The following is a 21,652-nucleotide window of genomic DNA, read 5'->3' as shown; positions in this document are numbered from 1 at the left end:
GCAGCAGCTACTATAACAATTTTCATTTATAAAGATACCATGCAAGAACAGTGAGTCTTCAAATTTCCCAATTTTCCATGTCATTTTCTGCTTTTTCTGGGCTCATATTTTTGCTTAGTCCTTAACAAATTTTAATCAGTTTTATGACAAATGCTATAAATTTTTTCGATGTACAGGAATATGATGGGGGCTATACTCCAATTTAAAAAGCCTTTAAAATGAATGTGGTTTATTTTAACCAAGAAATGAACATGCCAGCATCTGGCAACAGAATTAAGTCTCAAAAGTAAAATGAACTAGAAGTTACAGGAAAATTAGAATGAGATTAGGTTGCAAAGGAAGCAAAACATTATTAATAAAACATTTCTGTTAGAAACAAAGAGCTGCTGGAAGCGCACACTGACAAAAACTGTGGTATCGACAACATCTATGTGAACTGCACTGGCAACTTCCTCGTAGCTAGCTGAGAGATGGCACTCCATTGCGCCACTGGTGTGAGCTCACTATCCATCACCTGCTGTTCTCAGTTACACACAAGAGGACGCTAAGATGACATGATCTCTATTAATCAAGATGGTCAAGGGATTTGTATCTTGAGGTTGGCTCCATGTTCAAACAGTGTTTTCATGTAGAAGTAAGGTACCTGCATCCACAGGTAGTGGATGTGTCACTTATCCAAGTGTGCATTTTCTCAATGAGAGACAAAATGTAAATAGCACAGAGTGTCTCTTGAAGCTTTAGAAGTTTTATGTACGATCCGTCACCACCTGCATTGACAGATCATTGCTCTGCCGTTAGTGCATGGGTGTTTGTGCGCGTCAGCTGAGGAAGGCATATGGACCACACTTGCTGTGTTGGGGGCCCGCAGCTTGATTCCAGCTGCTTTATAATCCCAACCAGCCATGGCCAGTGCAAGGTAAGTCGCATGCAAAATGTATTCTGCTGCTTCTGGAGACTCAGTGGAAAACAATGTAAGCAAACCAGCTTTGCAGCTGAATGTGGACAGGCTGTGCCGGCCGCGGTGGTCTAGCGGTTCTAGGCGCTCAGTCCGGAGCCGCGCGACTGCTACGGTCGCAGGTTCGAATCCTGCCTGGGGCATGGATGTGTGTGATGTCCTTAGGTTAGTTAGGTTTAAGTAGTTCTAAGTTCTAGGGGACTGATGACCACAGATGTTAAGTCCCATAGTGCTCAGAGCCATTTGGACAGGCTGTGCATCACGGTGTATTTGACATCAAACAAGCAAGCAGATTTAGTCGGAATAGCTATCCTGAAAGGAACGGTGACAACTGACATAGCTAATTCAAACTATAAGGCTTAAAGGAAAACAGCAACAATTAGAGAAGCAGTGAATATACAAAAGTGGCAGAAAGATTTGCTATTTACTGAAAACAAATTTTCTGTGCAAAAGATGACACACACAATAACAAGTGAATTAAAAGTGGAATTAAAGGAGAAAATATTGCAATGGGCAATAGAGCAGATGTTATGAATTGGGAGGTTGGAACAACTACAAAAGAAAAAGACAATATACAGAAAATTCACAGAAAAAACAGAAAACATGCAAGTGTGGTGCCAATGATGTCACTTTGTAGAGGTGCAACCAAAACAGCTACCGCAGCTAAAATCACAGCACCACAAACAATGCAACAAAACACTTTGTTCATAAAGTCAAGAACAAATGAAGAGGCAAGGATAGTGCAACAAAAGCTAAAGACCTTAATAAACCCAATCAAAGAGAAAATTTGTAGAAGAAAGATCAAGCAAACCAATAATGTAGTCATCCCGGAAACAGCTATACTAAGTGACATGGGAAACATAATGAACAACAAAAAGGTGCATGAGAGACTGATTTGTGAACAGCCTAAGAAAGAGAGACCTTAATGACACACAATATAGATGCAGAAACTTTATGATAAACTGACCAAGGAAAACTTCGAATGTGACTTTACAGCACGATTCAGGACAGGACCAACGTAAAGGAAAGTGCTCATCAAGTTGCTGACGTGACCCTTGAGATTAGAACAGCTCTCATGAAATGACAAGAAGTATGTCTTGGAATTCGTTCTCTGAATGACTGTCTAGCAGTGAAGCAAATCATTACTGAGGAGGAGGAGGAGGAGGAGGAGGAGGACGGGCACTGAAAGAGTGAGGAATTTCTGGCGAAAAGTGAGCAGGAAGTACCACAGAAAAGAGCATGCGACACAAACTGAAGTAGAACATCATGCACCTATGAAACAGCAGGAAAGAAGTTTTTGGTGAAAATTATGAACTACGTGGTATAACAGAGAAGCAAGATCACAAGCGGATTTAGGAGTGACGTACGATACAGGTGATCAGGATCAAACTGGGCTGTTGTGCGTAAGAGTATGGACATCACACAACTTGAGGACAATACTGTGCTACATACAGAAGGAAAAGAAAATTTGCCAATGCAGGATATGAATCTGCTACAAAAACAGTAAGAGACCCAGAGCCAGTTCATAAAGGAAACAAACATGTACAACATACAAGTGAACAATAAAACACAGACTGGAAGCGATCCATAACAGATTTATGAAAGCATCGAGAACATGATGCAACTCACTAGGATGGAAGAGCTGATGATGCTTACTACAGTATTAAGACATCTGGTAAGGAATATACGTCCAGAAGGGGAGTATATTACTTTTCCTGTACCTGATTTCATAGTGATTCCATCTCAAAATGAACAATTTGCAACAGAATTGAAAAAACTGGAGAAGTTACTGAAACAGGTTTCTGCCAGAGGAAATGAATCATTACCCTTGGATATGTTGTACAGGCATGCTGTGATGATGCATGGCTATATAGCATAGGATTACAGATGAGAAGGCAAGGTTGTCAAATACATACCAATCATCCCTTATAGAGATAAAAATAGGACAATTTAATGCCATGAGAGGGGTCGGTCAGCACACTGCATGAGGCTAGAATAGTGGCAGAAGATTTGTAGTTAGATGTATTGTGCATCCAAGGACTGTATACTAAGGCATGAAAACCACCCAACTTGTCAATAACTGCCCAGATAGTCACCCAAGGATAACATCCCGTGGCAGCAGTAATAGTATTTAACAAAGCCATAGCAGTGACAACAATATCACAACTATTTAGAACACACAATCTGTGTGGAAATGTTAATCAGAAGGGAGAATTGCATCCTGGTTCCTACGTATTTTCAATTTAGAGATGACACCAATGAGTATCTGCTGAGACCAAAGGATATTAATTACCTAGGATGAATTAATCCTCTTGTGTACTCCACTGATGCAAATGCAGAGTCAGTAGTGTGGCATAGCTGCCCGATTGATAGCCATGGAAAATAGCTGTAAGAAGCCATTATGTAACACAACGTACAGGTACTGAAGGCACCTCACAATCCGCCTACCTATGAAGTGAGGGTTTGAGGAATGTCAAATATAAACATTACTTTAGCAAATATAGCCGCAGTGTGCCAGGTGAAACACTGGGAGGCTGAGAGTGGAATTATGTTGAGCGATCACAATATCATACACACTACCATCACTCGAAGGAAAATCCAAGACGTCACAGGATATGTGTGCACAATACCCAAATATAAAATCAAGGGGGCTAACTAGGAAGAGTTAAGAAGGGTGTTTCACTATCCAAGAAGTCCATTTCTGGGTGATAATGTAGATGTTAAAGTGCAAAAATTGACAGTGGCTACCCACATAGCAAAGGAGACACTGATACCTGTCAGGAGAGGTAATTCTAGAGGAGTACCTTGTATATGGATTGAGGCACTACAGAAATTCAGATGTGAAATAAGAAGAGCCAGGAAGGGATACCGAACCCATGAAGACCCATGAAGGAGTCTCAAGGTTGCATAGAAACAGGTATGTTAAACAATGTTTTAGGGAAGAGTTGTTGGGAACAAAATTGGAATGATGGAAGCAATTTGTGGAGGCTAACTATGAAATTGGTCCCTAGTGTGTACCACGTAAAACAGTCTGCAAGGAAATACATTCACCAACTGTCGTATCCATGCTCAAAAGGAATAGCAAGACAGTAACACAGATTTGGGAAAAGTCAGCAGCCCCACTAATGGAAACAATACTTGCTGATGGAGAAGAAGGTGAAACAGATCTGTGTAGGTTATGAAAAAGGTTATGGGAAGAACAATAAACTAGTGTACCCCTTCACACAAGAAGAAAGTAGTTGTAAGACTGAAAAAGAAAACATTTCTAGGACCAGATGTGATCCCTGCCAAAGTAACACAAGCCCTTGGTGAGCAATTAAGACAGTTACTTGTGCGAACTGTATGAGTTGGTCTGGCAAGAAAGGGTCTGATGATACTCAAATCCTGCAGACCAATTTTGTCTTTTGAACATTCTCGGCATGGTATTTGAAAAATTATGCAAGAGGTTACAAGATCAGACTGCTACGTGGGATGAGTCGCCAACCAGTATGGCTTTAGAAGAGGCAAGTCAACATAAGAGGTAGTTAATAGGGCAATTTTGCTAGTGACAGATATTCATTCTAGGTACAACGATACTCCTGGCACTTTTGGTAACCTATGGTGTCTGACTTTCTTTGGTTGCCTTATGGAGTTGGAGTGTCCAGAAGCACTGTACAGTTGCCTGAAATTATTGCCATGGGAGATATGCTTCTTTCACAGTCCCAGAAAAAGAAAATAACAAATACTATTACGAAAGACTGTCCGAGGTATGTAATCCACAGTTTTGGCATGTAGCACTGGATCCCATACTACACAAGTCACAAGGCAGCAGTACCATCAGCAGATGGGTAGCATTTACAGAGGATGTGCTATTTTTTTTAAAGTGGTGAATCCATAAGGATTATAGAAGACAAACTTAATACAGTGCTCCACGAACTTGAAGGGTGATGTTGAAGTATTAAACTGTCACAAGCACCTCACAAAACAATGTACCTCCTGCTGAGAGAACTTGGTTAGAAACTGTGAAATAAAAATAAATGACATAATGATTAGGAAAAGCAAAGTAATGAGATATCTAGGGATATTTCTAGACAAATGTCATAACTATTTGCATCATATAGATGAAGCAGGCAGAAAAGATAGAAATGTGATGAATAAAATTACAACCACTGCAAATAGGCAATTCCAGCTTCCTTTGAAAACAATCACAGCATATGACCAATCTATATTAGCATCTTCCATAGGATATGGTACAAGTGTTTGGGCTCATTGATTGTAGTTTGTGCAGCCAGTCTCAGTGACAAGAGTTCAATGAGGAGTACTACTAAGATTAATGGGCACCTACTGCAACATCCTGAATGATGCTTTGTTACTAATTCTAGGAATATGCGCACTGGACTTGGTAATTATGAAATGGAAGTACAAAAGATGCTTGGAACTGAGGTCAATACGAAAAAGCTAATAAAAAACCGCATGTTACAAATGTGGCAAAACTAATAGGACACTGCAGGTACAGACAGGAGAACACACAAATTTCTCCCTAACATCAGGGAGAGACTAAAAATGAGATTTCTTGACCAGTCAAGTGGATTGATAAATAACGTGACTGGTCATGGCCCATATGCTACATACCTATACCACATCAAAAGACACCTGATTGACAGCTGCACCTGCAGCAACATAGACACTCCAGAACACACACTGCAGGACTGCGCACTCCATGAAGATGAAGAGGGTAATGTTGCCAGGCATTAAGGATGTTGGATCCCAAAGCAGCACTAAGGAGCAAGTTGACCTGGCACACCTTGGACAATACTGCAATTGCAATATCCAGGAAGGCCAAGGAAGACATCACAAGGCATGCCAACATGCAGCCATCACAGCTAGACAACATACCGTATTTACTCGAATCTAAGGCGCACTTTTTTTCCGGTTTTTGTATTCCAAAAAACTGCCTGTGGCTTAGAATCGAGTGCAAAGTAAGCGAAAGTTCTGAAAACTGTTGGTAGGTGCCACCACAACTAACTTCTGCCGTCGAATATATGTAGCTCTATACAAAAAAGGAAGAAAGAAAAAAAGAAAGAATGGTGGAAGACGAGCTTTTTTCTCTGCCCCGAGTTTCTGTATTGTTCATCTTCGAATGTAGCAGCATTTCAATGTACTACAAAAATCCGACTGGCAAGACTGTTGGGATGTTGTCAATATTGCCAACTATACGTTCTGAATTTTTTCCTACCTGTGAGAAGAGATGGTTGCTAATAGGAACTTTTATGAATTGTGAATCACATGCAGTATTCTCTTCACCATAAGAATAATACGCACATAAACATTTTGCCATGTATTCTTTCATATTTGCTGCTATCTCATTTAAATCCCATCCGCCTAATAAATAACGAAATTAGAGTGAGACAACAGCAAACGCGGAAGAATATACATATCATGTCATGTTTATATTCGTATTATTCTTATGCCTAATAGTGATAGAGTCAGAAATAAAGCACGGCAATTGACTAGATTTTTAAATCTAAGATGACTAATTTCTGTGCAGAATGTAATGTAGTAAAGAGGTGTCTGCAAAGATTTTCAAACGGAGAAAAATTTTCGCTACACTCTCATTCAGAACAGCTATCATACGCAGTCTATTATTTGGTTCTTGTTGATCATTATCAAAGAAAGCAGCAGTGTAAGTAACAACAAATAGCAGTCTCTTGCCATCGTTTCGCTAATGAGGCGATTCCTCTCTTTTTTTAAATTGTAAGCGGCGGTAGCATGCACAAATGCAAGCCATGCCGCGAGCGCCGACAGGCCGTAAACACTCATTATCAGAATGCAACAAACAATGCACGACACAGTACAGTAAAGCATTTTCAGCTGAGAGTGACGTAAACACATATAACAAAGAGAACGGCACATATCAGATCGAAGAAAAATAAGCAATAAATTCAAACCAGACGAAGCACATGAGAAAGGAAGGGTACCCGTATAAACACGGACGGAGCGCCTGACGCATAGCAATGGCTACCTGGTAAAGCTTAACTGCTAAGCTTACAACTCGAACCAAACTACTGTAGATTTATCTTCATTCATTCGACCTAAATTGTCTCTCACATTACAATGGACCAACTTTGTTTCGATTTGGAGGTGCGGCCTAAAACTTTTCTCTCCCCTTGAATTTCGAGTCTCAAATTTCAGGTGCAGCTTAGATTCAAGAAAATTTTTTTTCCTTGATTTTGAGTCTCATTTTTCAGGTGCGGCTTAGATTCGAGTGTGGCTTAGATTCGAGTAAATACAGTAGTCTGTAGATGGATAGAAGGCAATGACACAGTTTCTCATGAATTTACATTGCCTTGGTGGAAGTGCTCATGGAAGCATGGACTTTAAGACATAACACTGATTGGTCAAATTGATCGTCATAGTGGAAATGCTGCCGGCGTGCTGCCTGTGCCCGAAGAATCTATCAGGCAATGGCTGCTGACAGGAGCATTATGAGGGCAGATCCAGCAGTGGAAACAACCATCCATAGGATCAGTTATTATTATCCATGAAAATGTGATTCATATGGCCTATTTTACCTGTTCAGATAATAGACTGTAATTGTGAAGAATAAACAAATAAATAAATCAAATGATCTCACTATGTACAACTCTGGCTGGCGCACCTTTTTAAACCACCCCAATTCAGAGCTCATCTCAGATACCGTGCATCTGTAGACGTACCAAAATTAGAGTAGAAGACTGCAGTGAGGACAATTTATCAACGTAGCATGATGTTACAAAGCATTACTAATATTGGTTCTATCAAAAACATTAATTACTATCTTTGCATATAACTCGGCACCAAAGAACAACCCATGGCATTCAAAATTAAGTATAAATTAATTATTAAGTGTACATAGTATAAATGAAGTTATTAATGTGTCATTCTTTTTGTAGATGTCTGTGTTTATTCAACAACTCCACTGCCAACACAAAAAAAAACTAAGAGCTTTATCAACTTCAGCCTGAGCAGCCAGTCTCAAAAAAGGTGAGCTGAGCTCTCACTAACTCGTTGTTCAAAGACTCGTGCACTACTTGGTAGTGACACCCAGGAATTCCAAAACTGACATTTCGTTTTATCTCCTCCTGTTCCTTCTTTACCCCTTTTACTTTCTTCACATACTGTCTAGCATCCATTAATATTTGTCAAGCTCTGACTGCCACCATTTTATTTTTCAAACAACAGACAGAGAAAATCTTCTGTGGAAAAACAGAGGTACCTGCAACACTGTTGAAATCAGCTCAACGGGAGGGGAAATTTTTAACTGTATTATATAAAGCTCTTAGAAACTGAACAAGGACCCACTCAGTGCTTGTACAACCTGTCTTACAGGCACCATGCACTGTGTGTAAGCCATGTTTCCTAAAATCCAAAAGCACAGGATTCTCTGTATTATCCTTGACTTTAAGCTTACTTTCTATTTTTCTTGGGAATGTGTTACTACCATCCATGGACACCTGAACAATTGCCTTTTCAGATTTACCTCAGGTTGGGATTCACCTGGTTTGAATCTTTCAGCTAAATCTTTTGCAGTACTTTTTCCCACACCTGCTCACAACTTGTCCCAATGCACTATGCTAGAAACATAAAAACAGAGCCATCTGCTGGTTTTAGGTAACATTATTCAAACTCTCATCAAAGCCAAGCACAGCCACATCACAAGCAGCAACAGTATCCTGAAGTTGGGTCAAAAATGGTCCCAGTCTGATGATTGTGTTACAGTTTGCGAGAGGACTTCAAAAAGCAAGTTACACAGTATTATGGCAGGCCACATAACTCACTGAATGCTGCACTACACTTCAAAGCGACATAGCTACATGACACTACTTTTCAATGTAGCTACAAATCTCTGTAAACAATGGATGGAAAGTTCTACCATTCATTCAATGCCTCGAGAATAGAAATTCTCTTTTGTCATGTAGCCATTTTAGAACTGCTATGGGAACATCCTCCTCAATGGAAAATCTCCTTCCTCCAGATGTTTACTTGCATTCTGTCCGCCCCGGTAGCTGAGTGGTCAGCATGACAGACTGTCAATCCTAAGGGCCCGGGTTCGATTCCCGGCTGGGTCGGAGATTTTCTCCGCTCAGGGACTGGGTGTTGTGTTGTACTAATCATCATCATTTCATCCCCATCAACGCGCAGGTCGCCGAAGTGGCGTCAAATCGAAAGATCTGCACCAGGCGAACAGTCTACCCGACGGGAGGCCCCAGCCACACGACATTTCCATTTTTTTCTTGCATTCTGCCAAAAAGATAGAAACACCGCATAGTGCAAGATCTGGACTTCCAGATCAGCATCACCAACGCCTGTGCATTCTTGGCCAAAATGTTGGCACCATTACACTACAGCTGGATGCTACATTGCATTTGGTCAATACATGACCAGAATTTCATAGTGACTCAGTGTCCAACCAGTTTACTTCAACTTTGGAATACACTTCCAGCTGTTGTACAATTTCACTCACACACTATGGTGCAAGTGTTACCCATGCTACTACACCAGAACTGCGTTTGCGGGAAACACAGTACTCTCATCTGACAATATATCACTCTTGCTGTGCAATAGTCTTCGCATGGGATAACATGCATAACTTATTTTCTGAAGTCTCTACATGTTTTTGAGTTTTGAAGCTGCATTTTGGAGGCATTGTCACTGTCTGGGAACATATTTGGTAAGATATTAACAAGGTTGCCAATGTTATGAGAAGACTGGTGTTTCACAGCAGTGCACAGACAAGAACAGATCTCTGTTCAAAAATGGTTCAAATGGCTCTGAGCACTATGGGACTTAACATCTGTGGTCATCAGTCCCCTTGAACTTAGAACTACTTAAACCTAACTAACCTAAGGACATCACACACATCCATGCCCGAGGCAGGATTCAAACCTGCGACCGTAGCAGTCCCACGGTTCCGGACTGAGTGCCTCGAACCGAACAGATCTCTGTCTCCATCACAGCATCCCCCTGAGTATAATCAAATTGTTGGCCATCATCGAGAAGTTCATGCAATAGGTGCATGATGTGATGACCTCAAGGTAAGGCCTGGGGTTGTTCAGACATACAGCTGCATGATGCACTCCTTGCCTGCACTGCAACAAGCTAAAGATATGCAGATACTAATTGGAAATACTATTTTTCTTCAGTGAAATTGGTAACTATTTTCCAGAGCACTTAGTGAGTTAAGGGCAACACCAGGATTTTCCTTTTGATTACTGGAGTTTACAATCAGCCGAGTGCGTCCAGTGGCACTGCGGGGGCTATGTCTTTTGCAGCACCATTTGAGCCATGGCTGTTTGCAGTAATTGGCATGAATATGGGCACTGTCACCTTCCTAGCAGCCTCAAGTCCAGTGTGTGTCTTTCCCCTTGCATGACTGTACAAGCCTGCAAGTCCATACTGCTGAAGGAGCAGTTCATTTTACAGAATGTGTACCAGGCACTGACTTTTTCAGATGTGCACTCTGTGACCCAGCAAAAGACTGGATCCTCAGTTCGATGAGGGTGGAATGTACACTTCCAGTTCTATGTCTGGACCTCAAGTTGACATGTTTTAGAGAGGACCATGTCTAAACAAAACAGCAGAATGTGTCCAAGAGTTCACAAAGACAGAAAGCCTCTAAAAATCTCATGACCTGTCATATTTTCTTTCCTATGAGCAACCTCCACCCCACACCCTCATCTCCAACCCTCCTTGACTGAGTGCAAAGTAAGACAATAAAATATCGTGTGCACGTAATTGAAATTACTTAACATCAACTACAATGGACAGTAGCATCAGAAATGTTAGCCAGTGAGGTGAGAAACAACACAAACAGCCGCCCCTACTGCCCAAACCCCCTACTCTACAGTCCTTACTTGCCCTCTGACCACCTGTGTCACACTGCCTCTGTTACAGGTGTTAAAACAACAACCAATGAACATCAAAATCCCAAGGCACACTTGTTAGTGTTCTAATGACACTATTTTACGGCCACCACTTAAGTTCTACAATGAGTCTTATACACAACAGCAACCAGATCAATAGCTCCTGGCATGCTATAACAGTAATTTTTTGGTATACATCCAAAACAATGTACTGTACATAAACATTACACTTGCTAGTATCCCTGCTTCAAAATAAATGCTTCTAAAAGGCATTCAATTGCCCCTAAAAGGGCATACCTTTGTCATCACACCGTCAGTAAACAAAGCAATACTTACATTTGAACAGATGCAAATGTAAACCATGCAAAATACTCTCCACAGTTCCTTGCTAGTCAAATTGCATCACACACACATAAAACCATGCCACAACAACAAAACAGGGGGAAACAATCAGGCTGCAGTGACACACATGCAAGCCATTCCATGTCAACAACAAAGTTCCATACAGCTTGGCTCAGATCAGCTGGCCACAGTCTGGTTGGTCATTGCATTGGACTGAGTGAGAGAGAGTGTAGGGGATGCCACAACACTGGCAGTGGGTAGTTGCACAGCACCACGCTCAGAATGAATGGCAAGTGTTGTGCTGCACTGAACCAAGCAGAAAGCAAGCAAATGCTTCTGCTCGAAAGCAAACAGGGTGTTGTGCCTTTTCCAAGGTTTTTAGGCAAAATGCAGAAATTCGTAGAGATTTCTCAGTTTCTAAAGAATCTAGGCACCCTGAAGACATACATCATAATTATACAACATCTGAGTTGAGTGCCTACAAGATCCATTATGGTAAAAAAAAACGCATAGCTGCTTTACCCATTAATTTATACAAATTTGTTCCCTTTTATCTAAATCTTTGCAACCTCACAAAACTGAGGGTAAAAACATTATATAAACAAGAAGATACTGGAAGCTGTTAAAATGAACAGCGGGAGACAATTCAGATTCTTAGGGGGAAAAAAGAAATAACAGAATGAGTAAATGAATGCTAATGGTGTTCCAACACAGGAGACACTCAGTTTAGCAACCTGAAATGAAACACACAGTGCCCCACCTCCACCCCACACAACCCACAAACATCATTTGCACAATATCTTGAGACATATCTTACCTCTTCCAAAAAAAATTATTAATGGTGAAAGCATTATGTTATCAGTATCTTCATCTAATGTGCCAAGTTCAGCATCACGGTGAAGGGCTGTTGATATTCGACTGGCTTGCACAGCCACAAGATTTCCACCAACGCCATTTATAACTGGTTGGAAGACTGCAATTCCTTCAAAACGTGAGACCATTACATCCAATATTAGGCCACCAGCACTGAAACAAGACAAGCCCAATTGAAGATTGCAACTCCACACAAGCACCATCCCACCCCACAAAATGAAGTTTCACTTCACTATGTATTAAAATAATTGCATTCACAGGACATTTTTACAGATAAACAACAGCTTACTTTATATAAGAAAGCTCCATCAATATTTATCTCTAAGGCAAAGGGATATTTAGCTCCGTGCTTGCTTCCTCTTAAAATAACGATATAAAGCAAATTAAGTGTGCGATGTGAGCCCTAACACCAACAAAATTTTGGAAGTTGAATATTTTTTCAGTATTTTGGTAAACTGAACCTGTGGTATTTGGTGGCTCAATACAGAGTAACTGCATTTCATTTGATTTCTTACCCCCATGTATCTTTGTATTTGTACTGCACTCAAAGTATCTATCCAGCAGTGCAAATATTGACAGTAAGCATATTGCGTCGTATTTGGAAATAAACTTGTTTCATTTATTCATGGTACTAACTCTTGGCAATGGTAATGCGTGCTTTACTCTTTGCCTTCAAGCTTGCACTCAGTACTGCTCAATTCTGTCTTGTGTTGTTTTTCTTCCAGTGTCAGTTGTTTGTTAAAGTGATACATAGCAGTGTGGATAGGTTTACTGGTGATAAGTTGGTCAATACACAAGCTGCGTAAGGGGTCACCAAATGCAATGGAGGAATGGCACAATGACCCTATTCTGAGTTGTTGTCACAGTGATGGCAACCAAATCACAGTACTTTTTCACCTGAGGATTGTTGCACTACTCAGTGTTTTGTGTTGTATGTTTTGGTGACTGTGTATTACAGGATTTTTCACTGTTTCAAGGTATTTTCACAGGAACGGGTAATTGTGGTAACAAACTGAATAAATTTTACTCTGTAATGGAGCACTAGACCGTAAGTCCCTTATATTAAAATACTCAGAACATACTCCATAACAACCTCCAAAATTTTGTCAGAGTTCAGATTCACCCTGTTTAAAAGCTGTGTCCAGTAATATTTTTCCTTGAGTATTTTAAAATACAATATACTCCAGAATACTTAAGTAACAAAATAAAAAATTCTGAACTGAACATAATACAGATTTCAGTACCATTCCACTGAATCTGCAATCCATCAGTTCACTGAGAACATAGCACAGACAAAATCTCATGAAGCAGAATTTTCTGTCATCTGTCCAATGTGTTTGATGTGGCAAATTGCATCACTGTTTTGGGTAAATCAAAATGTTCTAACACTAAAGGTACAATTAATAATCAATTTACCTATTGTTTGTGTAACTGTGTATAAAGAATCATGTTCAGCAATTCCATCACATTGCATAAGGAATCATCTTCAGACTACAATTAATCATTATTGATATACTCCTGGATATGAAACAGCGTTACATTACCATATACGTAACCTACCATCTTACGCTGATAAATATGAAACTGTGCCCTGAGCTAATGAGGCATGAATCATAATCAAGTCTCCTGGTGGTACACAGATGAGAGTGTACAATCTTCACTAAAATAACCAATTTCTTTAACCAATCTGGAGGACACACGGTTATTTACGAAGCATGACATATCTGACAACAGCAAAAGATGGAAATGCAATAACTAAAACAAAATGTTCAAAATAAGTCACAATAGCGCATTTTAAGGACAGTTCAGGAAACCAGAAAAACTTATAGCAAGATCCTAATAGAGATATTTGATCATTATTGCCCTCAATCATGTTAAATTAAGTGTGCATATTGTGTTGATTGATGAGTTTGGGAAGTACAGTGTCACTTCAGCTAAGACTGATTGTGCAATTAAAAGAAGGGAGAGAGTGAAGTCTGGTAATGGCACATAGCTTATTCCCATTAAAAATATTTGAATTGTTTACCCTTTACTGAACACGAGTTTTCAGTTGTTTTTTATCTCATAAGGGGAATAAAAAAATATCAATTTGAAAAATGAAGTATTACAACATGCTACAATTATTAAAACATTCTTTCAGGAATAAGATAATTAGAAAATAAAGTTTCATATGACAATGTTTATATATGGTTATTTGTGATTGCAGCCTCTGGTGAGAGTTATTTTTCTATCTCACCTTTGTTTTTATTTAAATGTCATGGTTTTGAAGAGGCCACTTTATTACATAAATTTCAAATCACACACTTTTGCCAACACTTTCTCCCATCAACAATGTATTAAGCACAAATTTAGACTACAGTGAACCCCCACTTTTACACTTTTCAAGAGACTAGAAAAAAATTGTGTAAAATGCAGGAAAATGTAAAATGTGGCACATGATGTTTCGGAAGTTACATGTAGGATCTCCCCCTGCATTTTCACACTTTTCGTAAGATGTATGTACATAATAGGCATCAAAATACTCGTCATGGACTTATATATTATATACTAATAGTTTATCATCTCATAAAAACCTTCGATGTAACTGGAAACTGTCTGGCAAATAGAAACGTTTGACTTAATTTGATAAATCGCAATAGATGTTTTTAGAAAGCCTGCAGAAATAATTCATTATGTAACTAATAAAATATTGCATCAATTACGCATTTTTTTCAAGCTGAGCATGACATGTTTCACGAATTTGTTCTTGTTGTCAGGTGCAAATATTTACATGAGTATTTTGTGTGGTTTGTGCATATGTGTTGTTCTGCATCTCTTGCGCTGTAATCGTCTTTTTGAGGTAATCAGGTACTGTGCCTCTTCAGTTATGTAGAAACCCACACACAAGCAAACTATCACTCACTCTGTTTGTTTGTTTGTTTGCGAAACATCACAAAAAATACTTAAGTAAATATATGCACTTGACAATGAGAATAAATTTTCAGAACACATGTTGCTAAGCATGAAACAATACATAACTGGTGCAGTGTCCAAGCCAAAAACACTTGCTGCAAAGAGAGCAAATGTGTCAACTAGTGCTTCAAGTAGCCAAACAATGAAACACACTGTGACAGTTGCCCAGAAATTAATGCACCTCATTTTTCTTCAACAATTCTTTATTCAACATAATGAGAATTACACACACAAAAGAATGGTGTTTTATCTACACACCCTATTTTTCTGCGTAATCTCCATCCTGTTCTACGGCCTTCCTCCAGTGAAAATAAAGACGTGTCTGCCCTGTCGGTATCAGTCCTTGTCCTAGTGGCAGAGCCAGTGCTTCACTGTGTGAATCATCTACATTCGTAGCATTGTTTTCGGCTAAGAAATAAAATGCAGTGCATTACTTTCTTGGCAACCCTCATAAATATGGTTCGAATAATGCAAATCACGACGATCAAAACAATCACAAAGGTGTGCAGATGCAGTGGTGACAGTTAGGAAATGGTTGTGATTGGTCCTGATACCAAACTATAACCAACCTAGTTACTCCCATCAGCTACTACGCCGAGTAGTGTTTGGCAGCGAAAGGAGATAAAGCCCGAATTGTCCAGACCTTTACTCGTTTATCAGCTCAGATCTGTTGTGTAGAGCACCCTGGTGTCAATAAATTTGACCATGTAATAATTGTTAACACTATTTGACGACCAACACCATGCATTGTAATTTAACATCAGTTATGTCAACTGTTTTCTCTATGAACATTTGTTCATTAAGTGTAAATCATGAGAAAGTTATAAGTATGTTAATGCAAAACTGGGGGTTAATTAACATTGTGAGCATAGAAAATTTGACGGGAATGATAAAGAATGTCAAACAGCGTGAAAATGTAATTCCAGGAATGTAAAAGAGGGGTTATACTGTAGTTTTTCTCAAAATGGCTCTGAGCACTATGGGACTTAACATCTGTGGTCACCAGTCCCCTAGAACTTAGAACTACTTAAACCTAACTAACCTAAGGACATCACACACATCCATGCCCGAGGCAGGATTCGAACCTGCGACCGTAGCAGTCGCACGGTTCCGGACTGAGCGCCTAGAACCGCTAGACCACCGCGGCCGGCGTAGTTGTTCTCAATGTGAGCCATTATAGCATTATCAATACTGGAGAGTCACCACTCTCAAACTTACTGCATCGCACAATCTTATGCTTCTATGGGAGAATAAGGGCATTAAGGTGCATCTCTACGCAGGAAGTAATTTTTTTTTACACCCTCAAAATTGTCTCACCAGAAACAAACATGAATCATCACTTTAAAGGAATTTACTTGACCAGATGGCCACATATAACTTACCATACACATACAAACAGAAACAAGGTTAACTCAAACTACTTATGGAATTCACTGCACTGTAGTGTATACTTCAAGCATAAAAATTAACGGAGGTGTAAAACAGTTTGACAAAAATGTGCATCATCAAAGCCAGTAATGACTAATAGAACAGCACATTAGTACTGAAGAAAAAATTAGGTTTTCTAGCCTTCAAATTAAACATTTCTAACACAAAAAGGACACAAAATAGTGTTGCTTCCATCATATTTGAGTCTGTAGGCTCTCATAACTGATGTCAATGCAAGATAAGTTTCAGGTGATTAGAGCGAATCAATTTCTTCTTCTACTTCTGCAACAACAAAGTGTTTTGAACCCTCTGTTGGATTTTCTTTTCGAGTCTTCTGATGTCCACAATTGGCTGAACACTGCTGAAAAGCAGTGTCACATTCATATATAAAAGATTTGTTACCCCATTCTTTTTCTTTACACTAGGGATTATTGGGTAAAAATATCTCAGGCTTTCATTTGTTTATTGTGTCATTAGTTTAGTACTTGCAGCATGGAGTACGAGGAGGAGTAAAGTAGTTATTATTACATGTCAGAAACAAAAATACTATTGTTACATTGCCGCTGATGTGAATTCCTGGCATGTCTATACCACCCAAAGAGCACTGCAAACCACAGTAATTCAATAGCTTCTAGCCATCCTATCTGTTAAAGTTAGACTCATTCATATAAGACTCTACATCTTTTTGGAATTTCCTTTTGTTAACACCAATTTTTTTGGCTAACACATGTTAAAGTCTACATCCTGACCAAAGCCATCCCTGTTCTCCACTACCACAGGTTTCATACTTTGTTTTTAAGGTGTATGGTACCCATGCGTTGTAATACATTATTTCATTGTCCTCCCAGTTTCTCCATGTACACCTTGTGACAATCACATGTTGCTTTTAACTCCTACAGTGTAGAGATGACTCAATAGATCTGTGGCAGGTCTGAGAAAACCCTTTACATTGACTGAAAAATAAAGATTTTATAGACTTTATCTGAAACATATTGTCAATCTCGTCTTTTTCTCATGCAGATATACTGCAGCATCACACAGCCCTTTCACTAGAACACTGTTTGAAAGTGCACTCTATGGAAATGCCCTCTTAGCAACTGGCATTAGTGCTTCCTGTAAAGAATCCAATTTTGATTCCTAGGCACTATTGCCACTAACAAAGCTGGAGGAGACAATGTTTGGTAATGTTTGTTTCTGAACTGCAATGTGACGTGAAACAGCAACTTTGCACACCATACTACAATTAAAATTACTTTGTGATTGACATTTCCATGAGTTGAGTGGTAGGTTTTTTTTTTTTTTTGGTTGGGTTTAAGGGCGCTCAACTGCTGAGGTCATTAGCGCCCAGTCACTGTTGTTAGAGCACATGGAATCTGTTACAACTCAAGGGGATGGGAGGACACCAGAAGGACCTGACAAAGATGCAGATAAAATAAGTAAAAAGATTAAATGTCTTTGGACAAGCCAGTTAAAGTTATAAAACGCAGAATACGAGCAGCTGCTCGAGCGTCATCAGCTAAAACATCCGGTAAAGTAGATGACAGGGACAGGACAACACGAAATTGACTAAAACGGGGACACGACAATAAAACATGGCGCACTGTTAATGCCTGACCACAAGGGCACTGCGGGGCTGGGTCACCGGAGAGCAGGTAGCGGTGGCTAAACCGGCAATGCCCAATCCGCAACCTGGTCAGAAGGACCTCCTCGCGCCGAGATGGTCGGGAGGATGTTGTCCACACAGTTGGAAGCGGTTTTACTGACCGGAGCTTGTTTCCTTGGAGGGATGACCAAGCATCCCACCACAACGACACAAGCCTCTTACATACATCCCCACGAACGTCAGATGACGGGACACAATGGGAGGCTGGCCGAGGAAGGAGGACTGCAGCCTTGGCTGCAGCATCCGCAGCCTCATTCCCAGGCACTCCTACATGTCCGGGAACCCACAGAAAGCTGACAGAACCACCATCATCAGCGAAAGAATAGAGGGACTGCTGTATCCGTTGAATCAAGGGATGGACCGGATAGGGAGCTCCAAGGCTCTGAAGAGCACTGAGTGAGTCAGAGCAGAGTACGTATGATGAGTGGCGGTGGCGGCGGGCATACTGAATGGCCTGATGGAAAGCAAAAAGCTCGGCCGTAAAGCTGGAACATTGGTCGAGGAGCCGGTATTTAAAGGTGGCGGCCCCGACGACAAAGGCACAGCCGACACCATCATCAGTTTTGGAGCCATCGGTGTAAATAAAGGTGTGACCGGCAAGGCGAGCACGAAGTTTGACAAACCGTGAGCAATACACTGCAGCCGGAGTACCCTCCTTCGGGAGTGAGCTGAGGTCGAGATAAATATGAACCGGAGCCTGGAGCCAAGGTGGTGTCGGGCTCTCACCCTCTCTGAAAATGGTAGGGAGGGGAAAATCCAATTGTCGAAGCAGGCGACGGAAGCGGACTCCGGGGGGCAGCAGGGCAGACACATACAACCCGTACTGACGGTCGAGAGAATCGGCGAAGAAGGACTGGTAAGAGGGGTGGTCGGGCATAGACAACAGCCGGCAGGCATACCGACACAGCAGTACATCGTGCCGGTAGGTCAATGGTAACTCTGCAGCTTCAGCATAAAGACTCTCGACAGGACTAGTGTAGAAGGCTCCGGTCGCAAGACGTATCCCCCGATGGTGGATGGAGTTGAGCCGGCGTAAGAGGGATGGCCGAGCGGACGAGTAGATGAAGCTCCCATAATCCAGCTTCGATCGGACTATGGACCGATACAAGCGAAGCAGGACAGTGCGATCCGCTCCCCAAGATGAACCGCTAAGAACTCTGAGGACATTAAGGGAACGTGTACAACGGGCCGCCAAATAAGAGACACGTGGAGACCAACACAGTTTCCTGTCCAACGTGAGCCCTAGAAACTTAGTTGTTTCCACGAATGGGAGAACAACGGGACGGAGATGTAAGGATGGCGGAAGGAACGCTTTATATCGCCAAAAGTTGATACAAACCGTCTTCTCTTCAGAGAACCGGAAGCCATTTGCCACGCTCCATGAGTAGAGGCTGTCTAGACAACGCTGAAGGCAGCGCGCCAGGAGGCATGTTCGCTGGGCACTGCAGTAGATCGCGAAGTCATCGACAAAGAGAGAGCCTGAGACATTAGGTGGAATGCAATCCATAATTGGATTGATCGCGATGGCAAAAAGGGCTACGCTCAAGACGGAGCCCTGAGGCACTCCGTTCTCCTGGAGGAAGACGTCGGACAATACGGAACCCACACGTACCCTAAACTTTCGATCCGTTAAAAAGGAATCAATAAAAAGGGGCAGGCGACCGCGTAGGCCCCACCTGTGCATAGTGCGGAGAATACCTTCTCTCCAACAGGTATCATAAGCCTTCTCCAAGTCGAAGAACACTGCCACCGTTTGGCGCCTTCGCAAAAAGTTGTTCATGATGAATGTCGACAAGGTCACAAGGTGGTCAACAGCGGAGCGGCGGCGACGAAAGCCGCATTGGACATTAGTAAGTAGTCGTCGAGATTCAAGAATCCAGACTAACCGAGCATTAACCATGCGCTCCATCACCTTACAGACACAGCTTGTAAGAGAAATGGGGCGGTAACTAGAAGGAAGGTGTCTATCCATCCCGGGTTTGGGTATAGGAACAACAACGGCGTCACGCCAACGCCTGGGGACTTGACCTTCGGTCCAGACGCGATTGTAGGTACGAAGAAGGAAGCTTTTGCCCGCCGGAGAAAGGTGTGCCAGCATCTGAACGTGAATGGCATCTGGCCCCGGAGCAGAGGATCGGGACAGTGCAAGCGCGCGTTCGAGTTCCCGCATAGTAAAGGGGGCATTATAAGTTTCCAGATTCAGCGAGTGGAAGGAAGGTCGCCGAGCCTCTTCTGCCTCTTTCCTGGGAAGGAAGGCAGGGTGGTAATGGGCGGAGCTTGAAACCTCCGCGAAAAAGCGGCCAAAGGCGTTGAAGACAGCCACAGGATCAACAAGGACCTCATTACCTGAGGTCAGACCAGGTACCGAGGAGTGGGCCTTAATGCCCAACAGCCGGCGCAGGCTACCCCAAACGACGGAAGAGGGAGTAAAACTGTTAAAGGAGCTGGTGAAAGAGGCCCAACAAGCTTTTTTGCTGTCTTTGATGATTCTACGGCATTGCGCTCGGAGTCGTTTGTATTCAATACAATTCGCCAATGTAGGATGGCGGCGAAAGGTGCGTAAAGCACGTCGTCGAGCACGGATAGCGTCCCTACAAGCCTCGTTCCACCAGGGGACGGAAACGCGATGTGAAGAAGAAGTAGTACGAGGAATGGAACGTTCGGCAGCATTGATGATAACAGCCGTGAGGTATTCGACCTGACTGTCACAACTGGGAAAATCGTGGTCCGGAAAGGTCGCCAGGGAGGAGTAAAGTCCCCAGTCAGCTTTCGGTATGTTCCAGCTCGAAGGACGTGGGGATGGGGTGTGGTGCAGGAGACGAACGACACAGGGGAAGTGGTCGCTCGAATAGGTGTCAGAAAGGACATACCACTCGAACCGACGGGCAAGAGTGGTAGAACAGATCGAGAGGTCCAAGTGGCAGTAGGTATGAGTAGAGTCCGAGAGGAAAGTCGGGGCGCCGGTATTGAGGCAGACAAGATTGAGATGGTTGAAGACATCCGCCAAGAGTGAGCCTCTTGGACAGGATGGAGGAGAGCCCCAAAGGGGATGATGGGCATTGAAGTTGCCAAACAATAAGAACGGCGGGGGAAGCTGAACGATCAGGTGCATCATGTCAGCCCGACTAACAGCAGATGACGGTGGAGTGTAGATGGTACAAACTGAAAAAGTAAAAGCAGAAAGAGTAATGCGGACAGCTATTGCTTGGAGTGGGGTGGTCAATGGGATGGGACGGTAATAGACATCGTCCCGAACGAGCAACATGACCCCACCATGAGCTGGGATACCGTCCACAGGGGTGAGGTCATACCGCTCCGAGGTATAGTGGGTAAAGGCAATACGGTCAGTCGGGCACAACTTGGTTTCCTGGAGACCAAGGACGAGCGGACAGTGCAGGCGGAGGAGCAGTTGTAATTCCTCCCGATTAGATTGAATACCTCTTATGTTCCAATGAAACAACGCCATCGCTAGTCAAAAAGTTGGGGGAACGAGACGGGGGAAGAGCTGGTCACCTCGACGGCCGCGGAGGGCCAGGTTGCGAGGGAACAATGCTACAA

General features: G+C 42.0%; 1 protein-coding gene across 1 annotated transcript in view; it reads right to left on the bottom strand.

Moving 5' to 3' along the window:
- Positions 1-21,652, bottom strand: part of LOC124722103 (solute carrier family 41 member 1-like) — a 166,082-nt gene that overhangs the window by 39,234 nt on the left and 105,196 nt on the right. Inside the window, exon 7 of the mRNA XM_047247301.1 lies at positions 11,996-12,204. Within this exon, the coding sequence (XP_047103257.1) occupies positions 11,996-12,204 (209 nt within the window). The remainder of the gene's footprint in view (positions 1-11,995; positions 12,205-21,652) is intronic.

Source organism: Schistocerca piceifrons, chromosome X, assembly GCF_021461385.2.
Source record: "Schistocerca piceifrons isolate TAMUIC-IGC-003096 chromosome X, iqSchPice1.1, whole genome shotgun sequence".
Lineage (NCBI taxonomy): Eukaryota > Metazoa > Arthropoda > Insecta > Orthoptera > Acrididae > Schistocerca > Schistocerca piceifrons.
This window is presented reverse-complemented; position numbering and strand designations above follow the sequence as displayed.